The sequence below is a fragment of the Pantherophis guttatus genome, chromosome 13 (assembly GCF_059756535.1).
Source record: "Pantherophis guttatus breed Tessera chromosome 13, ASM5975653v1, whole genome shotgun sequence".
Taxonomy (NCBI): domain Eukaryota; kingdom Metazoa; phylum Chordata; class Lepidosauria; order Squamata; family Colubridae; genus Pantherophis; species Pantherophis guttatus.
In genome coordinates this window covers 4,125,117-4,142,428 of record NC_142075.1, presented here as the reverse complement: position 1 = coordinate 4,142,428, position 17,312 = coordinate 4,125,117, and the positions used below count along the sequence as shown (strand labels likewise).

At 45.2% G+C, this 17,312-nt stretch overlaps 1 protein-coding gene across 4 annotated transcripts in view; it reads left to right on the top strand.

Moving 5' to 3' along the window:
* Positions 1-17,312, top strand: part of MAP2K5 (mitogen-activated protein kinase kinase 5) — a 168,808-nt gene that overhangs the window by 20,161 nt on the left and 131,335 nt on the right. For 3 of the 4 annotated variants that reach the window (XM_060694752.2, XM_060694750.2, XM_087877928.1), the window contains exons 4-7: positions 2,020-2,089; positions 7,337-7,377; positions 8,220-8,287; positions 11,672-11,722. In XM_060694752.2, coding sequence (XP_060550735.2) covers positions 2,020-2,089; positions 7,337-7,377; positions 8,220-8,287; positions 11,672-11,722 — 230 coding nt within the window. The remainder of the gene's footprint in view (positions 1-2,019; positions 2,090-7,336; positions 7,378-8,219; positions 8,288-11,671; positions 11,723-17,312) is intronic. The other variant, XM_060694751.2, reaches the window with a different exon arrangement.

The following is a 17,312-nucleotide window of genomic DNA, read 5'->3' as shown; positions in this document are numbered from 1 at the left end:
GCACTGCATGTTGCGTCAGCTATAATGGATTATCTCCCAAAGCTGTGACAATGGTGATTAAAGAATGAATCACTGTCGCTAAGGCACCCCAGCCCACATATATACAGAGTTCAGTGTCCTCAATCTCCAAAATGAAGATTGGGTCCGTATTATGTATCTGCACTATGTGTTAGCGCCAAGGAGAGGCTCATGGTTGCCCCAGAGACTATGAACTAATGGGCCAGCCAGATCGCTGATATTCCAGCGCTTGGATGATATTGAAAGACAACAGAATCTGGCACTTGGTGCGGGCGTATGTTCTCCGTTTTCTCTCGGTATTACTCCCCGAACGCACCCCCCCCAAATATCTCTCTAAGCTATCCTTTGTTAAATACAGGTTGGCCTTTCTAAAGGCATGTTTTAATGTGATCCCCTCGAATGTCGTAGATAGCAGGTGCTCGGGGGGGGGTGAAATCCACCCACTGTTCATGTGACGGCCGATCTCCGGAATCCTTGGCTCACATCATATATACATGCCCCCATTATCGGGAGGTAAGGTCAGAACTTATCTCTCCCATTTGCCAAAGATTTCCTGGATTATCTGAAAATCTCAGTCTTCGCTTCTTACTCCAAGATACCGATTATAAGATTACACTAAAGGTAGCAAATTTTTTTGCTGCAGTCTTGGGATGTAAGAGCCGGGGGAAGGGACGGGCTGGACCCATTGACTGAGGTCAGCTTTATTGATTGTCAGCGGTTGAGTTAGCTGGTAGTTGTATAAAGTGCCGATGTGTGGATTTTATGTAAATTGCAATATAGTATTTTCTACCTATGTACAATTTTAATCGACTGTAGTCCATATAGATTGGAGCTAAAAATCTAAAATACATGAACTTTGAGTTTGACGGAGTGGTTTCCACCACTGATCTTGTTGCAGTTCTGCACTTCAGTCTGGTCATGTGCCAGCTGTGTGTCTTGGATGTTTTGGTTTTTTTGGTCTATGACCGCAATAAAGTCTGCTATGCTATGCTATGAGCTAATGGGGTGCAGCAAAATCCTCTCCCAAGGCATGGAATCCTTCCCCAATACGGTCAATACCAGCCACAAGATGACAACCAGGGACTCAGGAAGATTTAGGTGGTCGATTCCAAGAAGTGTCCTGGCCTGTTTTATGAGTCAGTTCCAACTAGAGGCAGTTCAAGAGCCAGATATCCCCTAACAATGTCTACATTTAACTTTGGCTTCCATTCTTTTTTCCTTCTGCTTTTTGTCAGTCATCCTGTTTAGGTCTTCCTGACCTAATTGTGTCTCCCCATCCCCACCCCCGCCATAACTTTATCTCAAATTGATCTTGGCTTAGCAATGTACTGGACAGTATTTCCTGGCTCAGATTTTCAGCAGGAACTGCCGCTGACTCTTTAAGCGTGGCCAAAGGCCAAAGATAGTTGGATGAGCATTTCTACATTTCTGTTGGGATATGGAAGGGTTCACCTGAAGGGCACATTATCCTACAACTGATGGTCTGAATCGAATTTGTGTGCTCTTTACTGAGTGGAAAGCATTTGCTTCTGTAACCAAAGTCAGGTAGTTGGTTGTCCAGCGTAACTCGGAACAAATATCTCCCTGCCTTGGATTGAGCAGAGGGAAGCCAGATTCAAAGTACCTGTTTGGATTGGAGGAACTGTAGGCTATTAAAGCCTGGCTGAGCAGAGATCTTTGACAGCTGCAACCAACCCAGAAGAGAGCTACCTGGAGTCCAGAGTTTGCTATTTTGGGGCCAAGTCGCCAGATTGGTAACTCTTTTGAAGGCAGACAAGTACAGAGGAAGGGAAGGGAAAGTTGTGATATATTGCATGCATGCCAACATATGAGGGAGGTCTGCAGATAAGATCTGGTGAGAGTGTCGAACAGCAGATAAATATTTAAAAGCAACTTTTTCAAGCCTGTATTCATTGGTTTGCCTCTAATACAACTATTCTGGAATTGTGGAATTGAACACAATATACAAACTTGCTTGCCATTCTTATCTATTTTTTCCAGTATTATGCAACTGTAATGGAGCAGCAGGGAAATGGACAGCTGATCGTACCCCTGCAGATCTATCCAAGAGGTAATTTTGCACAGCTTTTAACCCCTACCAATGTTCCATCAGGTCTTCTCTTTTCTAGAGGTTCAAAGACAGATAATTCCACAGTTTATTCTTAAATTGGGGTTGAGAAATCTATTCTTTGAGTTTAGCTACAGCTATTTTCCAAAGCAAACCAGGATAACAGAAATTATAGTTTGCACCGCACAACATGTGGAAGTTTAAAAGTTCAGTGTGGCTGACTGCACAGGCCTCCCCCAAAGGGATAAGGCAAAGCCATGGATAGTCTCCAAACTGTAGTCGGGGGGGGGCAGGGGGTGTCTTTGCGATTCACTATTGCAAAAATGGGAATATTGTAAACCCTGGAGATATCATTTTTCCACACATATGTGTGCATGTTATGTAACTTTCTCCATGGACTTAGATACTTTCTTCAGAAGCATAATTTTTGATGATTGAAATTAAATGCAAGTAGATTTCCATGCAATAAATCAATTGAAATACCTCAAAACTAAACTATTCCCCTGCATAAAATAATCATGCTGCAAGCTTTCCAATTAAAACATTATAGACTTTTCATTATGTATAACACTCTCCATTTTGAATTGGGCAATTAACCGGCAGGTTTCCTAGCAAGCTGATCAGGGTTAGAAAGAGGGCAGCAGTTGGAAGATGGAATTCTCCTCTTGAAAAAAGGATGCATTTAGAACAGAAATAGGTCAACGTCCCTCTTTCCCTCTTGCATACAAACATTCCTTGCTCACATGTACATACAAGGCTGCTGTTTCCTCAGAGTGCCCCAATCTTTTTCTTAAACACAGATTTGGAAGGACTACTGAGACGGTCAAGTCAAATGCTCTGAACCCTTTAGGACAGGGGTATCAAACTCAATTTCATTGACGGCTGCCTCAGGTTTGTGTTTGACCTCGGGGGGCCAGGGTGGGTGTGGCCAATTTGACGTCACTTATGACGGGGTGCCTGTGGACGCCCGATTGCTTTGCCAGCGAAAACAGGCTCCTGAATTCTGTTTTTGGCTCCGACTGCCTCCTGCAACCCTCTGCCAGCAAAAATGGAGCTCGGGAGGGCCGCAGGCAGCTCTCCTGAGCTCAGTTTACACTGGCAGAAGCACTGCGGGCCGGTCCTTGGCTGTTTCCAGGGCAGCCCCATGGGCCGGATCTAAGTACCCCGCAGGCAGGATTCGGCCCACGGGCCTTGAGTTTGACACACCTGCTCTAGAAATCCAGACATCCCCAGTAAAGTGCAGATTATCTTCTGCCTTCCCTTTTTTTTTTGGAACCCTCATACTGCTCTCCCTATTAGGAAGATTTTCCAAAAAGTCTGTTAGGATTTGCCTTCCTATAAGATGAACCTACTACTTCATGTCTTGCCCTCCGGACCATAAAGAAAAAGTTTGAGCCGTTAGATAGAAGTGCACTACCTCCCCTCTTCACTTCTCTTCCTCTGGCCAGTTGCCTTAGTCTCTGAACTTCCAGGCTCTTGGACCTTCTCTGAACCAGACCAGTTTCTCTGAATGGGATCTGACACTATTACTTTCCATCCCGAAGGTGCTTATTCAAAAAGCAACTGGACTTCCTTTGCTTTTCCTTGAAGACATTTCGCTTCTCATCCAAGAAGCTTCTTCAGATCTAACTGAATAGTGGAGAATGGAAGGCTTTACGTTCCTTGCAGTCATCTGGTTGTTAGCCCTCCTTGTGAGAGTCATGGAGGCCACTTGGAGGTTTATCTGGGTTCTCTCGGATGAGAAGCGAAAGGTCTTCCGGGAAAAACAAAGAAAGTCCAGTTGCCTTTTGAAAAAGCACCTTTGGGACAACCAGGACCTGGATGACAGAGAATCTCCATAGACATACAACTTTCCATGCACTGGGACTCTTCTTCCGTTGATGCAGCCTCAAATTACAGTTTACCTTTTTACCATCGAAATCCCACTGCTGACTCTGCCTACCTTGCAGTCAATGGCAGTTTCAAAATCCATTGCACCTTTGTTATTGTTAATCCAGATATCCCCAGCCTACATCTTGATGTTCAATTTATCTTTCTTAAGCAAAGTTTGCATTTATCTTTATTGCTTTTCATTTTATTATCCTTTTCCCCCTCTTCATTCTCTTAGCTAGTAAGATTGTTTTAAGCTTCATTTCTGCCTTCTAGGGTATTAGCTGTTTGACTGATTGACTGGCTTTATATTCAGCCCACCTCAGTGTCGAGCGACTGGGTGGCTTACAACATCATAAAAACTGAAATATAAAACATTGAAAGTTACCAAGGCTGTGCCGCCCACTTTGGTGATACCTGTAAACAGATGTGAAGCATCCTTCCCGCTCTTCATCCTAACCATTCATGGAATTGTTGAAGAATAGAGACAGCTGCAGGGCTCTACTCAATGCCATCTCCAGTTGCAGGGGGAACCGTGGATAAGTGTGATTTTTCAAGCCTGCTTCATATCTTCCCAATTGTCCTGCCATACTTAATCGGTTTGCTCATCGGCATGCTATGTGGCCCTTTGTCAGATGCTTTGCTGAAGACAGGAGACCTTATTATGTCCATTGCATTCCCACAATCTGCTCAAAAAGTTGCCAGTTTGGCTTAATCACACTTACGACCATTGCAGCGTCCTCCTGATCAGATGATCACAATAAGGACGCTTGGCAACTGGCGTGTACTTATGACAGTTGCAGTGTCTTGGGGAGAGACATGATCCCCTTTTGCAACCTTCTGACAATAAAGTCAACGGGGAAGCCAGGTTCACTTAACTAAGTTAAGTTAACTGCAGGGATTCACTTATCAACTGTGGCAAGAAAGGTTGCAAAATGGGGCAAAACTAACTTCACAACTCCATGGCTCAGCAGCAGAACTTCTGGGTTCAATTGCGGTCGAGGACTTCCTGTATTACAGTTAGTAATAATAATCTCTTTTTAAGGCTACACTTTCACTGAGCAATGAAGAAGGGAAAGGAAGCTCTAATTGGCATATTATCCACTGCATGGGAGGGACAGATTGGGGAAGGGTTTTCACACATGCAAGTGAGTTAGAGGACACGTGGCACAGAAAGGAAGATCTTCAGCTTTTGCACGAACACCTAAACAGAAAAGGATTCCAGAGGTTTGCGGGTAGATCTTGATCACAAGTGTGTGCCAACCAGCAGATCATCATGGCGATATTGCTGGGTGGATGATCGAGTAACAACAGATCCCACCTCCCCCCATTCCATCCCCACTTCCCAACATGTCCCAGATTTTAATCTTGGTTTTAATTGACTGTTTTAATGTAGGCAAATTTTTATGCCTGTAAGTCGCCCAAAGTTAACATTATGGTAAAATGGGTGACCGATAAATTTTATAAATGGGTAAATAAATAAATAAATAAACATTTTCAGGGATTATCGAGGCAGAGGTTAGTGTAAGTGGGCAATTGCCTAGATCAATGTTTCTCAGCCTTGGCCACTTTAAGATGTGTGAATGTCAACAAGCAAGGAAATTCTGGGAGTTGAAGTCCGCTCATTTAAAGAGGCCAAGGTTGAGAAACGCTGCCATAGATAAATCTGATCCTTCACATAATTTGATCCTAAATTAAGCAACCGATCGCTCTAAATTTAATTTAATTTAATTTAGCACTCTACATTTCGAAAAGCCAGCTCATTTTGCATTGCTTGGATCCTTGTATCTTCAATTTGTGGCTTAGTTCCATAAGCGATCACATTTGTAGCTACCGTAGGTCCCCTTTTATTCATGCACCCAAAGAAATAAACATAGCCACAGCATTTCTGCCACCCTTGCCCCAAATTGGGGGAGATCATGCAAATTTTACTCTGCTAGTCGTTGCTGACTGTAGAGGACGGTGCTCATCTCTGTTTTAAGGAGTCTTCAGCCAGCATTGCCCAAAGACATTTCCACGGTCATGGGTCCAGCATGATGTCACGGAGTACTGTTACCTTCCCAATGTTACCTATTTATCTACTCGCATTTGCCTGCTTTCAAACTGCTAGGTTGGCAGGAGCTGGGACAAGGACGGGGGCTTATCCCGTCGCATGGAGCTCAGGTCTCAAACTTGGATCGCTGGCTTTCCAGCCAACAAGCCCAAAGTCTTAACTGCTGAGCCATCACACTGCCTCCTTGCCCCGAATTAGGAATAGCTTATTGTTTTTAGTTTTTATTTTCCATTGGATGATATTCCTGTTTTTCATCCCCACTCTTTCGTTCCTTCTGTCCACACACTAGCAACCCAGCATCTCTTATTTAAGGATATGCAAGCAATGTTTAATGTAGTTTAAATTGCACGGGGCCTGTCCTTACTGCTGTGTTTAATAACTATCATCTGTGTCCTCTTGACTAATAAATGGCTCTGTTTCCTGCTGTCATAACCATGAGTGAAATGCATGTATTTCAGAAGAAGGGGGAGAGAAAGGGGGGAAATCAAATCCATCCTTTCCCAGACAATCAATCAAAATTGACAGGCCCTTTAACATACTATTTGTAGGGCGCTGTAGTTTTAAAATGGGAACTGTCCGTAACATATCGCTCCGAGCCTTTGTGGCTTTAACATTTGCCCGAACACTCCATTGGGTTGGAAAGGGGCAGCGGAATTCCAGGGGCGTTAAGGAAATGTAGTTCTCCTTTGGCTCCACTTCATCTTGAAGCCTGTGAGAAGAGCCTGACAATAGATCTGTGCACGTAGCTAGGAAGAAAGAGCATCTTGATTTATACTGTGTCTGATTCCTGATGTCCCCAATGCTGCTTTTAATGCCCAGCTTCTCTTTTCCCACATAAAAACCAGAGAAGATTTCTTTCTGGTAACACAGAATGCAGGTCATTGTTCTTTGGGGTGCTGAGCACATGGGCTCTCCTGTATTAAACACCCAACCTCCAGCGGATGTGTTAACTTGCCCACCCCCATACAGTGTCACCAGAAAACATGCAAAGATGAAATATTGTAAAAAGAAGGGGGCAAAAGAAACACACACACACACTGCAGTTACTGGGAGTTGGAGCAGGAGATTCTCTTTATGGCTTTCATTTTAATATCTTTTAAGATATAAATAAGTTGAGGCTTCGATTTGTTGGTTTTAAAAAAAATACGCTCCTACAGGTCCAGAGATCCCATTTTACCCTCTCTGCTGAGAGTCCTGGGAGATGCCTTTCGATCATTTCTCTCCACTAATTTCTGCATCGCCCTCATTACAAAAAGAAAAGATTTCATTTTGAACAAATTTGTAAATGGTGCTGATGTATTCTACAATTTAGTCAATTACTGTTTCAGCTTGCAAGCCTCCTGGGAAAAGGAACATACATGGCCTGAAGGTAGGAATTTCAATAATTGTTTCTGTAAACGTAGATGGATTTGCAATGCTGTGTTCCATTTATTGAAATGTCAGATAAAACTGTACTTTCTCAGCCTTGACAAGCATATATATTTATATATTTTTTACAAACCGCAGCAGAGGACAGATCCTTCCTGGGTGTGAGCTCGGCTGGTCTGTCTTGCGCCTGGAGAGGCATTGTTTCCTTCCTGGGTTTTGTGAACCCATTTTTTAGATCAGCCTTGAAGGTGCTGGGGCAGTCGCTTGTCCTGCTGTCCCCTTTTGATACAGCAGATCTGCAGAAACGCTCCTCTTGGACCACCCAAACGACCCCTAAGCAAAGACAAAAGACAGCACGAATGGAGATGTCTACCTGCCTAAGAGCAGCTGTAAGATTAGGGTTACCTTTCTTTCGATTAGCCCTCCTATGGGCAATCTTACGGTGGTTCATGGGTTGAATTAGGAATTCCGTACGGTGTGCAGGATATGTCTCCATCTTTTCAGTGACATGAGAGAGAGGTAATTGATATATTCGTGCAAAAAGGTGATGGGCCGGGGAGGGAAGGAAGAGATGTATTTAATAGAGACGGAATGAAAGCCGTATTGTGTGCCAGCTCCTGATTGCATTACCTAACCAAGCATTTCAAATGCAGAGTGAATAAAAGAACACAGTTCCTCAATAACACAATGTGGTAACCTACATACAGGCTGGATTTCTACCATGGGCAACCAGCTAATTAACCTTCCTAGTGAAATAGGAAATTCATGGCAAATTACAGGTTAATTAGAACCACGTCCTCTGAATAAAAACTACGGATAAAGATTCTTTTTTTCCCCCCGCAGGTAAATACGCGAGCAGGGTCTGCTAACAATAGCAGTGCGGCCATCTCAGACTCCCTTCCAAGCCATAGGTAAGAGTCGGGGGGGCGGGGGGGAAGCACGCTTGCGCTTTATTAAGGCACAGCCCCAGAAGTGATTTTTGCATAGTAATTAACAGAAGCAAACGGGGAAAGGTGGGAATACTTGGGGGGGGGATTTAGTTGAGTAGTTTTCAGCAAGGTTTTTGCAGCTTGGTGAATCCAGCACTAACCTTGCCTGTTAGTCGACCTACTTCAGCATGGATTCCTTGACATCCCCTAAGCAAAACTTTGCATGCACTGCAGCGTGCATCTCTCTCTGTCACCTCTTCTGCGTACGGCGGTTGCATTTTAGGGGAAGAAGAATTTCTCCAAGTGTGATTGAGCCAAACTATTTGTGTCTGGGTTGCAGCCTGAGCTATCAGACACCCGTTTGGACAGGCGCAGCACGGAAGGTTCTCAAACGTTGGTCCAGTTATAGATTCAGCAGGGAAATCTAAGCAAGTTTGGTCTAGTGGTGAAGGTGCCAAGCTAGAAGCCGAGAGGCTTTGAGTTCTGGTTCCACCTTTGGCAGGAAAGGCGACTTTGGCCAGAAGACAATGAGTTCTAGTCTTGCCTTGGGTATGAAAGGTGGCTGGGTGACTTCTCTCTCATAGCCCACCTGATAGGGCTGTTGTTATGGAGAAAATAGGAGGAGAAAGGAATAGTCTGCTGTCTTCATTATTTATAAAAACAAAGGTAAGAGATATATAAATATTAATGTAAATAAGGGACCAACCCTTTGTCTCAGTTTAAGGTCTGTAAAATGGGAGCGCTAGGGATAGCTCAGGTAAGCATTTGCAAGTAACACAGGATAAAAATTGTAAGAGCTGTTTAGACCTTTCTAAATGATCATAAGAACGTTCCTTGGAATGTTATTTGTTTAATGCAGACTTTGCTTCAAATCTGAGCTCCTTACTCTTAACATGGTTTTTGTGCTCAGTCCCTTGCTGGAAAGTGGGGTGTGATGGCTCTCATAACGGAAGGAAAGGATGAGGTGTGTGCTGAATTTGGCAAAGATAAAAGCAGGGCCTTTAGCCAAGGGAAAGGAGCGGCAATCAGGAAAAGAACCCAGTCAGGAAGGAACAAATGGAGCAGAAACCCTGAAAACCAGAGGGCCAGTGGCTCTTTGGTATATATCTTACCAAGAAGGAGAAAACCTTTGCCCCTAAGCAGAGCCAAAATGGTCTCTGGCATTAAGAAGGGTTTCCATAGAGTTGCACATGATCGCCTTCTCTATGACCTAGGAGGACCTCCTGTGTTGTCGATAAGTGCCATTGTGGCCTGCATTGAAATGGATAAATGTGGAATTTTATATTTTAAAAAAACCCTCTACAGTTTCTCTACAAAGATTGTATTATCTGCCATTATCATACGTCTGATGTTTAAATTCGGTTTGTAGGGCAAATTTCCCGTTTCCTTGCTTTGTGGTCATTTATTTCCTCGGCTACACTCACTTGGAGCTGATTCTGCAAATGCCCTGCAACAATGGCTTGAGTTGATGCTGTCATCTAATGGGGCAATTAATTGGCTTTCATTCCCAAAAGCCATCTGCATAAGGAATGACTGTTTTGAAGTCACTGACAGCCTGCCTCTGTTTCATGTTCACAAAACGGTTAGTTGCAAGAGATGACAAGATCAGCCTACATTTCATTTGGCAGAGTACTTTTTCTTTAAAGTATTCTAGCAGAGAGGAGGCTTATTAAAGAACAAAGAAGTTTCTTTTATTTCCGTCAGGATCGATGATCAAGACACTTCAGCCTGTCAAGAACATAATCGTTCTTTTTAAGGGCTCTTTTTCAGATGTAGTTTTCTGTGGCAGCAGTAAGAAATGGTTGTTGGTATTTAACTTTTATGGACACACCAGAAAATTTCCTTCTACATATTTGGATAAAATTAGTAGGGAGTACGCAAAAGCACCCCCTTGTGTTCATGCACAACAACACTTCATTAAGGGACGGTCCATTCAGAGGAACTCCTGCTGGAGTGTGCTGTGAGCCAGCTTTTCTCCCAGTCCAGCTAAACTGGACGGAAGCATAAGATGTTCAACTAATACGCCAGGCTCAGCCTCTCAATAAATAGCAAATTGCAGCTATTCCCAGGTTTTTGCTACAAAGGCAAAGATCGAGAGGAGTTTTAGTACTGTTTAATAATGCCTTGGTAAGACTGCGCTTGGAATACTGCATCCGGTTTTGGTCGCCATGTTATAAAAAAGAGGTTGAGAAAGAGGTGCAGAGAAGAGCAACAAAATTGATTAGGGCAGTGATGGCGAACCTTTTCAGCACCGAGTGCCCAAACGGGAATGCACATGCACGTGCACACTGGTGCACCAAACACCCAAAGATCAGCTGGCTGGTGTGCATGTGTGTGCCAGCACCTGGTCTTTGGGTTTCTGGTGTGCGCATGCACGCAGGCCAGCTGTTCTTGGTGCGTGCCGGAGCGCCGGAAACCCGAAGACCAGGTGGCTGGCATCGGTTGGTGCATGCACACTGGCCAGCTGGTCTTCAGGTTTCCAGCACTACAACATGCATGCAGACTGGCTGGCCACCACGAATGCAGGTTCCAGAAACCAAAGAGCAGCTGGCGATGGCACGCGTGTCCACAGAGAGGACTCTGTGTGCTACCTCTGGCACGCATGCCGTAGGTTCGCCATCACGGGATTAGGGGACTGAAACATGTGAAGAATGGTTGCAGGAACTGCATATGTCTAGTCTAGCGAAAAGAAGGACTGGGATGAAATGTTCTAATATTTGAGGGGCCACCACAAGGAAGAGGGGGGATCAATCAATTCCTCAAAGTAGCAAAAGGCAAGGCAAGAAGCAACGGATGGAAACTAATCAAGGAGAGAAGCAACCTAGAACTAGAGAAATTTCCTAACAGTGAGAACAATTAACCAGTGGAACTGCTTGCCTCCAGAAGTTGTGGGTGCTCCAATCACTGGAGGCTTTTAAGAAGAGACTGGAGAGCTACTTGTCTGGAATGGTCTAGGCAGGGTCTCCCGCTTGAGCAGGCGGTTGGACTAGAAGACCTCCAAGGGCCCTTCCAATTCTGTTATTCTGCATGAGGACCTTTGAACTGTGCAACCTTCCCAGGTTCTTTTTGGTTTTCCTGGGAAGCCATTAACTTCCCCAAGGAAATTCATTTGCCACGATCAGCACTTTAAGGAGGCGATAAACGAAAGAAAATGTGTGTGTGTGCTTTACACACTTAATTCTAATTACCTCAGAGTGTAGTTTACACACTTGTAATCCGAGGCAGATGTTCCAATTAGCAACGAGATGCTCTTTAGCAAAGGGCAAGTTGTAGCCCCCCTCTGTAAAGTGCAGATGGGCAATGACCTTTCTTTTTTTCTTCTTCTTCTTCTTTCCCTTTTTACCTTTGTTCTGCCCAATGCTGCAGTCTGAAGAAGTCCTCCGCTGAGCTGAAGAAAATACTAGCAAATGGCCAGGTAGGTACCTTGGCGTGGGGCTGGCTGCAGGCACGATGGATGTCTGCCTGAATTCAGATGTGCCTTGTGTGCTCAGATCACCCCAGAGATGTTTACTGCTCACTTACTGGTAATGTGTTCTTTTAATAAAGTAGAGGCGAAGGCAGGCAAAGAGCTTGTGCGGTGGAGGAGCCCCTGTCCCGATTGATTTGGATTGGCACGCCAATTTACTTCCCCTTTTTCGAAATGCACTAATCAGATTTAGCTCCAAATAGATTGAAGTGCCTTTCACACCCGCCACTCGGTTGCCTCAATTTAGGGGAGAAAGCGTAATCAATTTTGAATAGCAAAACAGGGTTTCTGCTTTGCTGGCTGTTTGCAGATGGGCTCGGACGGCCCTGCCACCCAAGAGCCAGTAGCAAAGGGTGCGTGTCCCCTGAAGCTCTGTAGAAGGGGGGAAAAAACCATAAGAAATGCCCCAGCCTGCTCCGACTCCTGCAGGGGAATGCGATGGGTGAGAGGAGAGGCCGAGCCAGCCCTTCCCGGCCACTCGGATTCGAACAGGAAGTCCCAACGTCGCATTAATGGCTTTAAATATACACTGCAAAATGAAAATACCTCAAGGCTGCGGGATTCTTCGCCAGCCACATAAATAAGTTTTAATGTTTGTCATGGTGAAACCCTTTGATAGCCTTGGAGGCAGCCCCTGTCCACGCCGTTCAAGCCTGCCTATTAGACACTATTGACTGAGACATCTGTGTCACCGCAAATAAAAGACTCTTATTGATTTTCTTAACTGCTGTTCACTTCCCTTCCGTGTTTCGAAGGCTGAAATCTTAATTATCTCAGATGCGTATTCAATGCCTTCACACAGTGACCTCCCCGAGCCTCCGTGGCATTTCATGAATCAAGTAGTGGTAGTTGAGCGTGTCAAGAAGACAAAAGCAGATCTTCACGCGTGTCCTTCAGCGGATCACCTGTAAGGCTGCTCTCTTAATGGAGGAGGACGGTCCTGCCAGCCTTGCTCCACCGCAGGCTGTTTTATTTGCAGCCAGAAGGCTTTAAATAAAACTTCGGAATATGGATTTTGGCTCTTCTTTTTTAAGCATAGTCTTACCTGAAGGATAGACACGGAATATTTTTAAACCCTTTTGTGCTGCTGCTTTTTTTTTTTTTCCCTGCATTTTATTTAATCTTCAGCAGCTGCTTGCCTGTAATAAAGGTGATATTTCAAGGGTAGAGGAGGGAATGAAATATTATTAGACATTTCTTGAAAGCCTCATCTTGCAAAGTAACGGGTTTTCGGTATCCTTGAGTGAGGTAAGGAGGTTTTTAATTGGGAAGGAAAATGATTTCTTGAGGAAGGTTTGAGATGCCTGTTATGACTGAATTGCACTGAAGAAAATAGGGAGGTTTACTTAAATTAGAAGATTGATTTCGTTTTCAAATTGTGCCGGACTTCAAGTCACATTCCTTTAATGTTGCTGAATGCTTGGCATTAAAAAAATGAACAGAGAGCTGGCTTTTTCATTCAAAAAATGCATTAAGTACAGGCAGTCCTCAACTTACGACCACAATTGAGCCCAACTTTTTTATTGTTAAGTGAGACATTGGTTAAGTGAATTTTGCCTCATTTTACGACCTTTCTTGCCAGAGTTGTTAAGTAAATCGCTGAAGCTGTTAAGTGAGTAACACGGTTGTTAAGTGAATCTGGCTTCCCCATTGACTTGCTTGTCAGAAGGTCGCAAAAGGAGATCACGTGCCCCCAGGACACTGTGACCGTCATAAATAGGAACCACTTGCTGAGTGTCTGAATTTTGGTCACGTGACCATGGGGATGCTACAACGGTCCTCAGTGTGAAAAATGGTCATGAGTCATTTTTTTTCAGTGCCGTTGTAACTTTGTACGGTCACTAAATGAACTGTTGTAAGTCGAGGACTACCTGCAGCAGTTCTGAAGGCATTCCAGAGTGCATTTTTGAGGCATTTGGGAGAATGGTGAGCCCTAAAGATCTCTGGGTGGAGCCTAGATGGGACGGCAGGCAGCCTGGCAGAAGGAGCAAGCGCTGGAAGAGAACCGCGTGGTTCTCGTGTCCAAGAAGCCGCCAGGAGCAGAGCTCAGGTTGGAAGGATTCCACTTGCAGAAGGCGGCAAAGAGGCGCTAGCATCAACACCTTGGCCTTTCCTATGGAGAGGACTGGAGCCTGTGCCTTGTACCAGGAACGAACACAGCTTTGAATTATTAAGGGTGGGCACATCTGGGCCTGATCCAGGCTGGTCCTATCCTGCCCCATTGATGTTGGTGAGAACCTGCCTAACATAGGAGGACCAGTGGAGGAGAGGGTTAAATTGTGAGAGCAGAGTTTCTCCATCTTGGTGATTTTTCAGATGGGTGGACTTCAACTCCCAGAATTCCCCAGCCAGCATAGCTGGGAATTGAAGTCCACTCATCTGAAAATCGCCCCGGTGGAGAAACCCTGCCTTTCCTGCCTTCTCTTTTAAAGCATTAATAAAGACTTTAGTTGCCCGAAAGCCTCCATTTAGGTTTAATAAGAAATTCATATTAATCATTAACAGAAAGGGGACATGATTCTTCAAGATAATCAAATATTGACAGGTTAGAAATAGCTTTCTGCCGAGGTTCATTGATATAGGTTATGTGATATAAATATTTATTTCTTTTCTGCCACTCAGAGAAAATGCCGCCAATTGATTGAGCATTGACGTAGTGTCAACAGTTCATAAGAAACATTTGACTGGCTCATGTTTTCCGATTAGTCCCTGCTCTATGAAGTGGGATTTACTAAATCTCTCCAATTGTCTGTTCATAGACTGTGTCTGCTTTCTGAAGCCATTAGGACTTTGATTGGTTCAGGGGAGGGAGCCCATACAGGGCGAGGCGCCTGCCGTAGCTGTATATATCAAATAAGGATTAATTGAGCATTTTTTTCTAATGATTTATAAGAGATGCATGCTGATTCTTTCCAAGACAGCAGATATAAACAAAGACTATTTTATTTGCTGATCCATAATTGGATACTATTTCACTTTCGATTCATTCCTTTACTCTCAGTGGCCGATCAAAGATTGCATAAGAAAAAAATAATGCACTGGTGCTTGTTGCAAAGTTGGTAGTTGTTAGGATTTGATTGATGCCTTCAGATTCTCAAACACAATAAATAAATTGCTAGGGATCCTTGACATTTCTCACCGGGTTTATGAAGGGTTTTTTATTTATTTATTTAGTGTGACTTTATCCTGCCTTTCAGGCAATTAGAAGGCAGGGCGGAGGATTTCGGACAATACCTGTATGACAAAATCGCTCAGATCCGGGGGGATTTGGACTCTGACTGGGTAGATCAGGGCAGGGTGACGAGGAACAGTCTTGAGAATGTTATCTGGGAGGAGTTTGATGCTGTGACTCCCGATGATGTGGACAGGATTTTGGGGAGACTTAGTGCGGCCACATGTTTACTGGACCCGTGTCCCTCCTGGTTGGTACTGGCTTCCCGGGAGGTTACACGAGGCTGGCTCCAGGGCGTTATTAATGCTTCCTTGAGTGAGGGTCACTTCCCCGCTGCCCTGAAAGAGGCGGTGGTGAGGCCTCTCCTCAAGAAGCCGTCCCTGGACCCAGCAATATTGGCTAACTATCGTCCTGTCTCCAACCTTCGCTTCATTGCGAAGGTTGTTGAGAGTGTGGTCGCGCAACAGTTTCCACAATTCCTGGAGGAAACATCCTATCTGGATCCGTTCCAGTCAGGTTTCAGGTCTGGGCACAGCACGGAAACGGCATTGGTCGCGCTGGTTGATGATCTCTGGAGGGCTCGGGACAGGGGTTATTCCTCTGTTCTGGTCCTATTAGATCTCTCAGCGGCTTTTGATACCATCGACCATGGTATCATGCTGCACCGGCTGGAAGAGTTGGGGGTGGGAGGCACCGTGTTACGGTGGTTCTCCTCCTTTCTCTCCGACCGGTCGCAGTTTGTGTTGGCAGGGGGGCAGAGGTCGACCTCGAGGCCTCTCATTTGTGGAGTGCCGCAGGGATCGGTCCTCTCGCCCCTTCTGTTCAACATTTATGTGAAGCCGCTGGGCGAGATCATCCGTGGCTTTGGGGTGAGATACCACCAGTACGCTGATGACACCCAGCTGTACATCTCCACCCCAGGCCACCCCAACGATGCCCTTGAAGTGATGTCCCAGTGCCTGGAGGCTGTGCGGATCTGGATGGGGAGGAACAGGCTCAGGCTCAACCCTTCCAAGACTGAGTGGCTGTGGCTCCCGGCATCCCGATATAGTCAGTTGACTCCATCACTGACTATTGGGGGCGAGTCTTCGGCCCCCACTGAAAGGGCTCGCAATCTGGGAGTCCTCCTGGATAGGCAGCTGTCTTTGGAGGAACATCTGACGGCTGTTACCAGGGGGACCTTTTATCAGGTTCGCCTGATTCGCCAGTTGCGGCCCTTTCTTGATCGGGATTCCCTGTGCACAGTCACTCATGCCCTCGTCACCTCTCGCCTTGACTACTGTAACGCTCTCTACATGGGGCTCCCCTTGAAGAGCACCCGGAGGCTCCAGCTGGTCCAGAATGCAGCAGCGCGGGTAGTGATGGGAGCAACATGGCGCTCCCATGTAACACCACTCCTGCGCGAGCTGCACTGGCTCCCGGTGGTCTTCCGGGTGCGCTTCAAGGTGTTGGTTATCACCTTTAAAGCGCTCCATGGCATAGGGCCTAGCTATCTCCGAGACCGCCTACTGCTACCGATGACCTCCCATCGACCCGTGCGCTCCCACAGAGAGGGCCTCCTCAGGGTGCCATCAGCCAAACAATGCAGGCTGGTGGCCCCCAGGGGGAGGGCTTTCTCTGTGGGGGCTCCCACCCTCTGGAATCAGTTGCCCCCGGAGATAAGAAGAATCCAGGACCTCAATGCCTTCCGTCGTTCCCTGAAAACCTATCTTTTCCAGCAAGCCGGGTTGGCTTAAGAAGAAATTTTAAAACTTTTAAATCCTTTTAATTAGTCTGTGATTTTTAATTTTTTGGGCCCAATTTTATATATATTTTTAAATGTTTTAATATTTGTATTCTATGTTTTTTATCTTGGCTGTACACCGCCCTGAGTCCTCAGGGAGAAGGGCGGTATATAAATTCGAAATTAAATTAAATTAAATTAAATTATAATCTCCCAAAATGGCTCTAAACAATTAAGAAAAGAGAAAGCAGCTTTATTCTCAAGTTCACAATTTCAGATTTTAAAAATACAGAGCTCCAATGCTTTGGGAGCTTTCTGCTTCTGATGACAGTCAAACCAAGCCGTGGTCAGCTTGAATGTGTGTTACATTTGAGCTGAACTGGCACATCCCAGAATTGAGCAGGGGTATATCTGGAGTAGGATAATCTAGGAATTCTCATTCCGCTGCCTCTGTTTCCTCTCCGGCAAGTGGAGAGGATAATAGAAATCCTGAGAAACAGCAGATTTCAGGCATTTATACAGGAGGCAGAACACACATTTATTGTTCCTGTCAAGCCCACTGAGAATTTTCTTTTGGGTCCCCAGGGTTGATTCAGCCAATCTCGTTGACTAGGCAAGTGTCCCCTTCTTCCCTCACCAATCCATT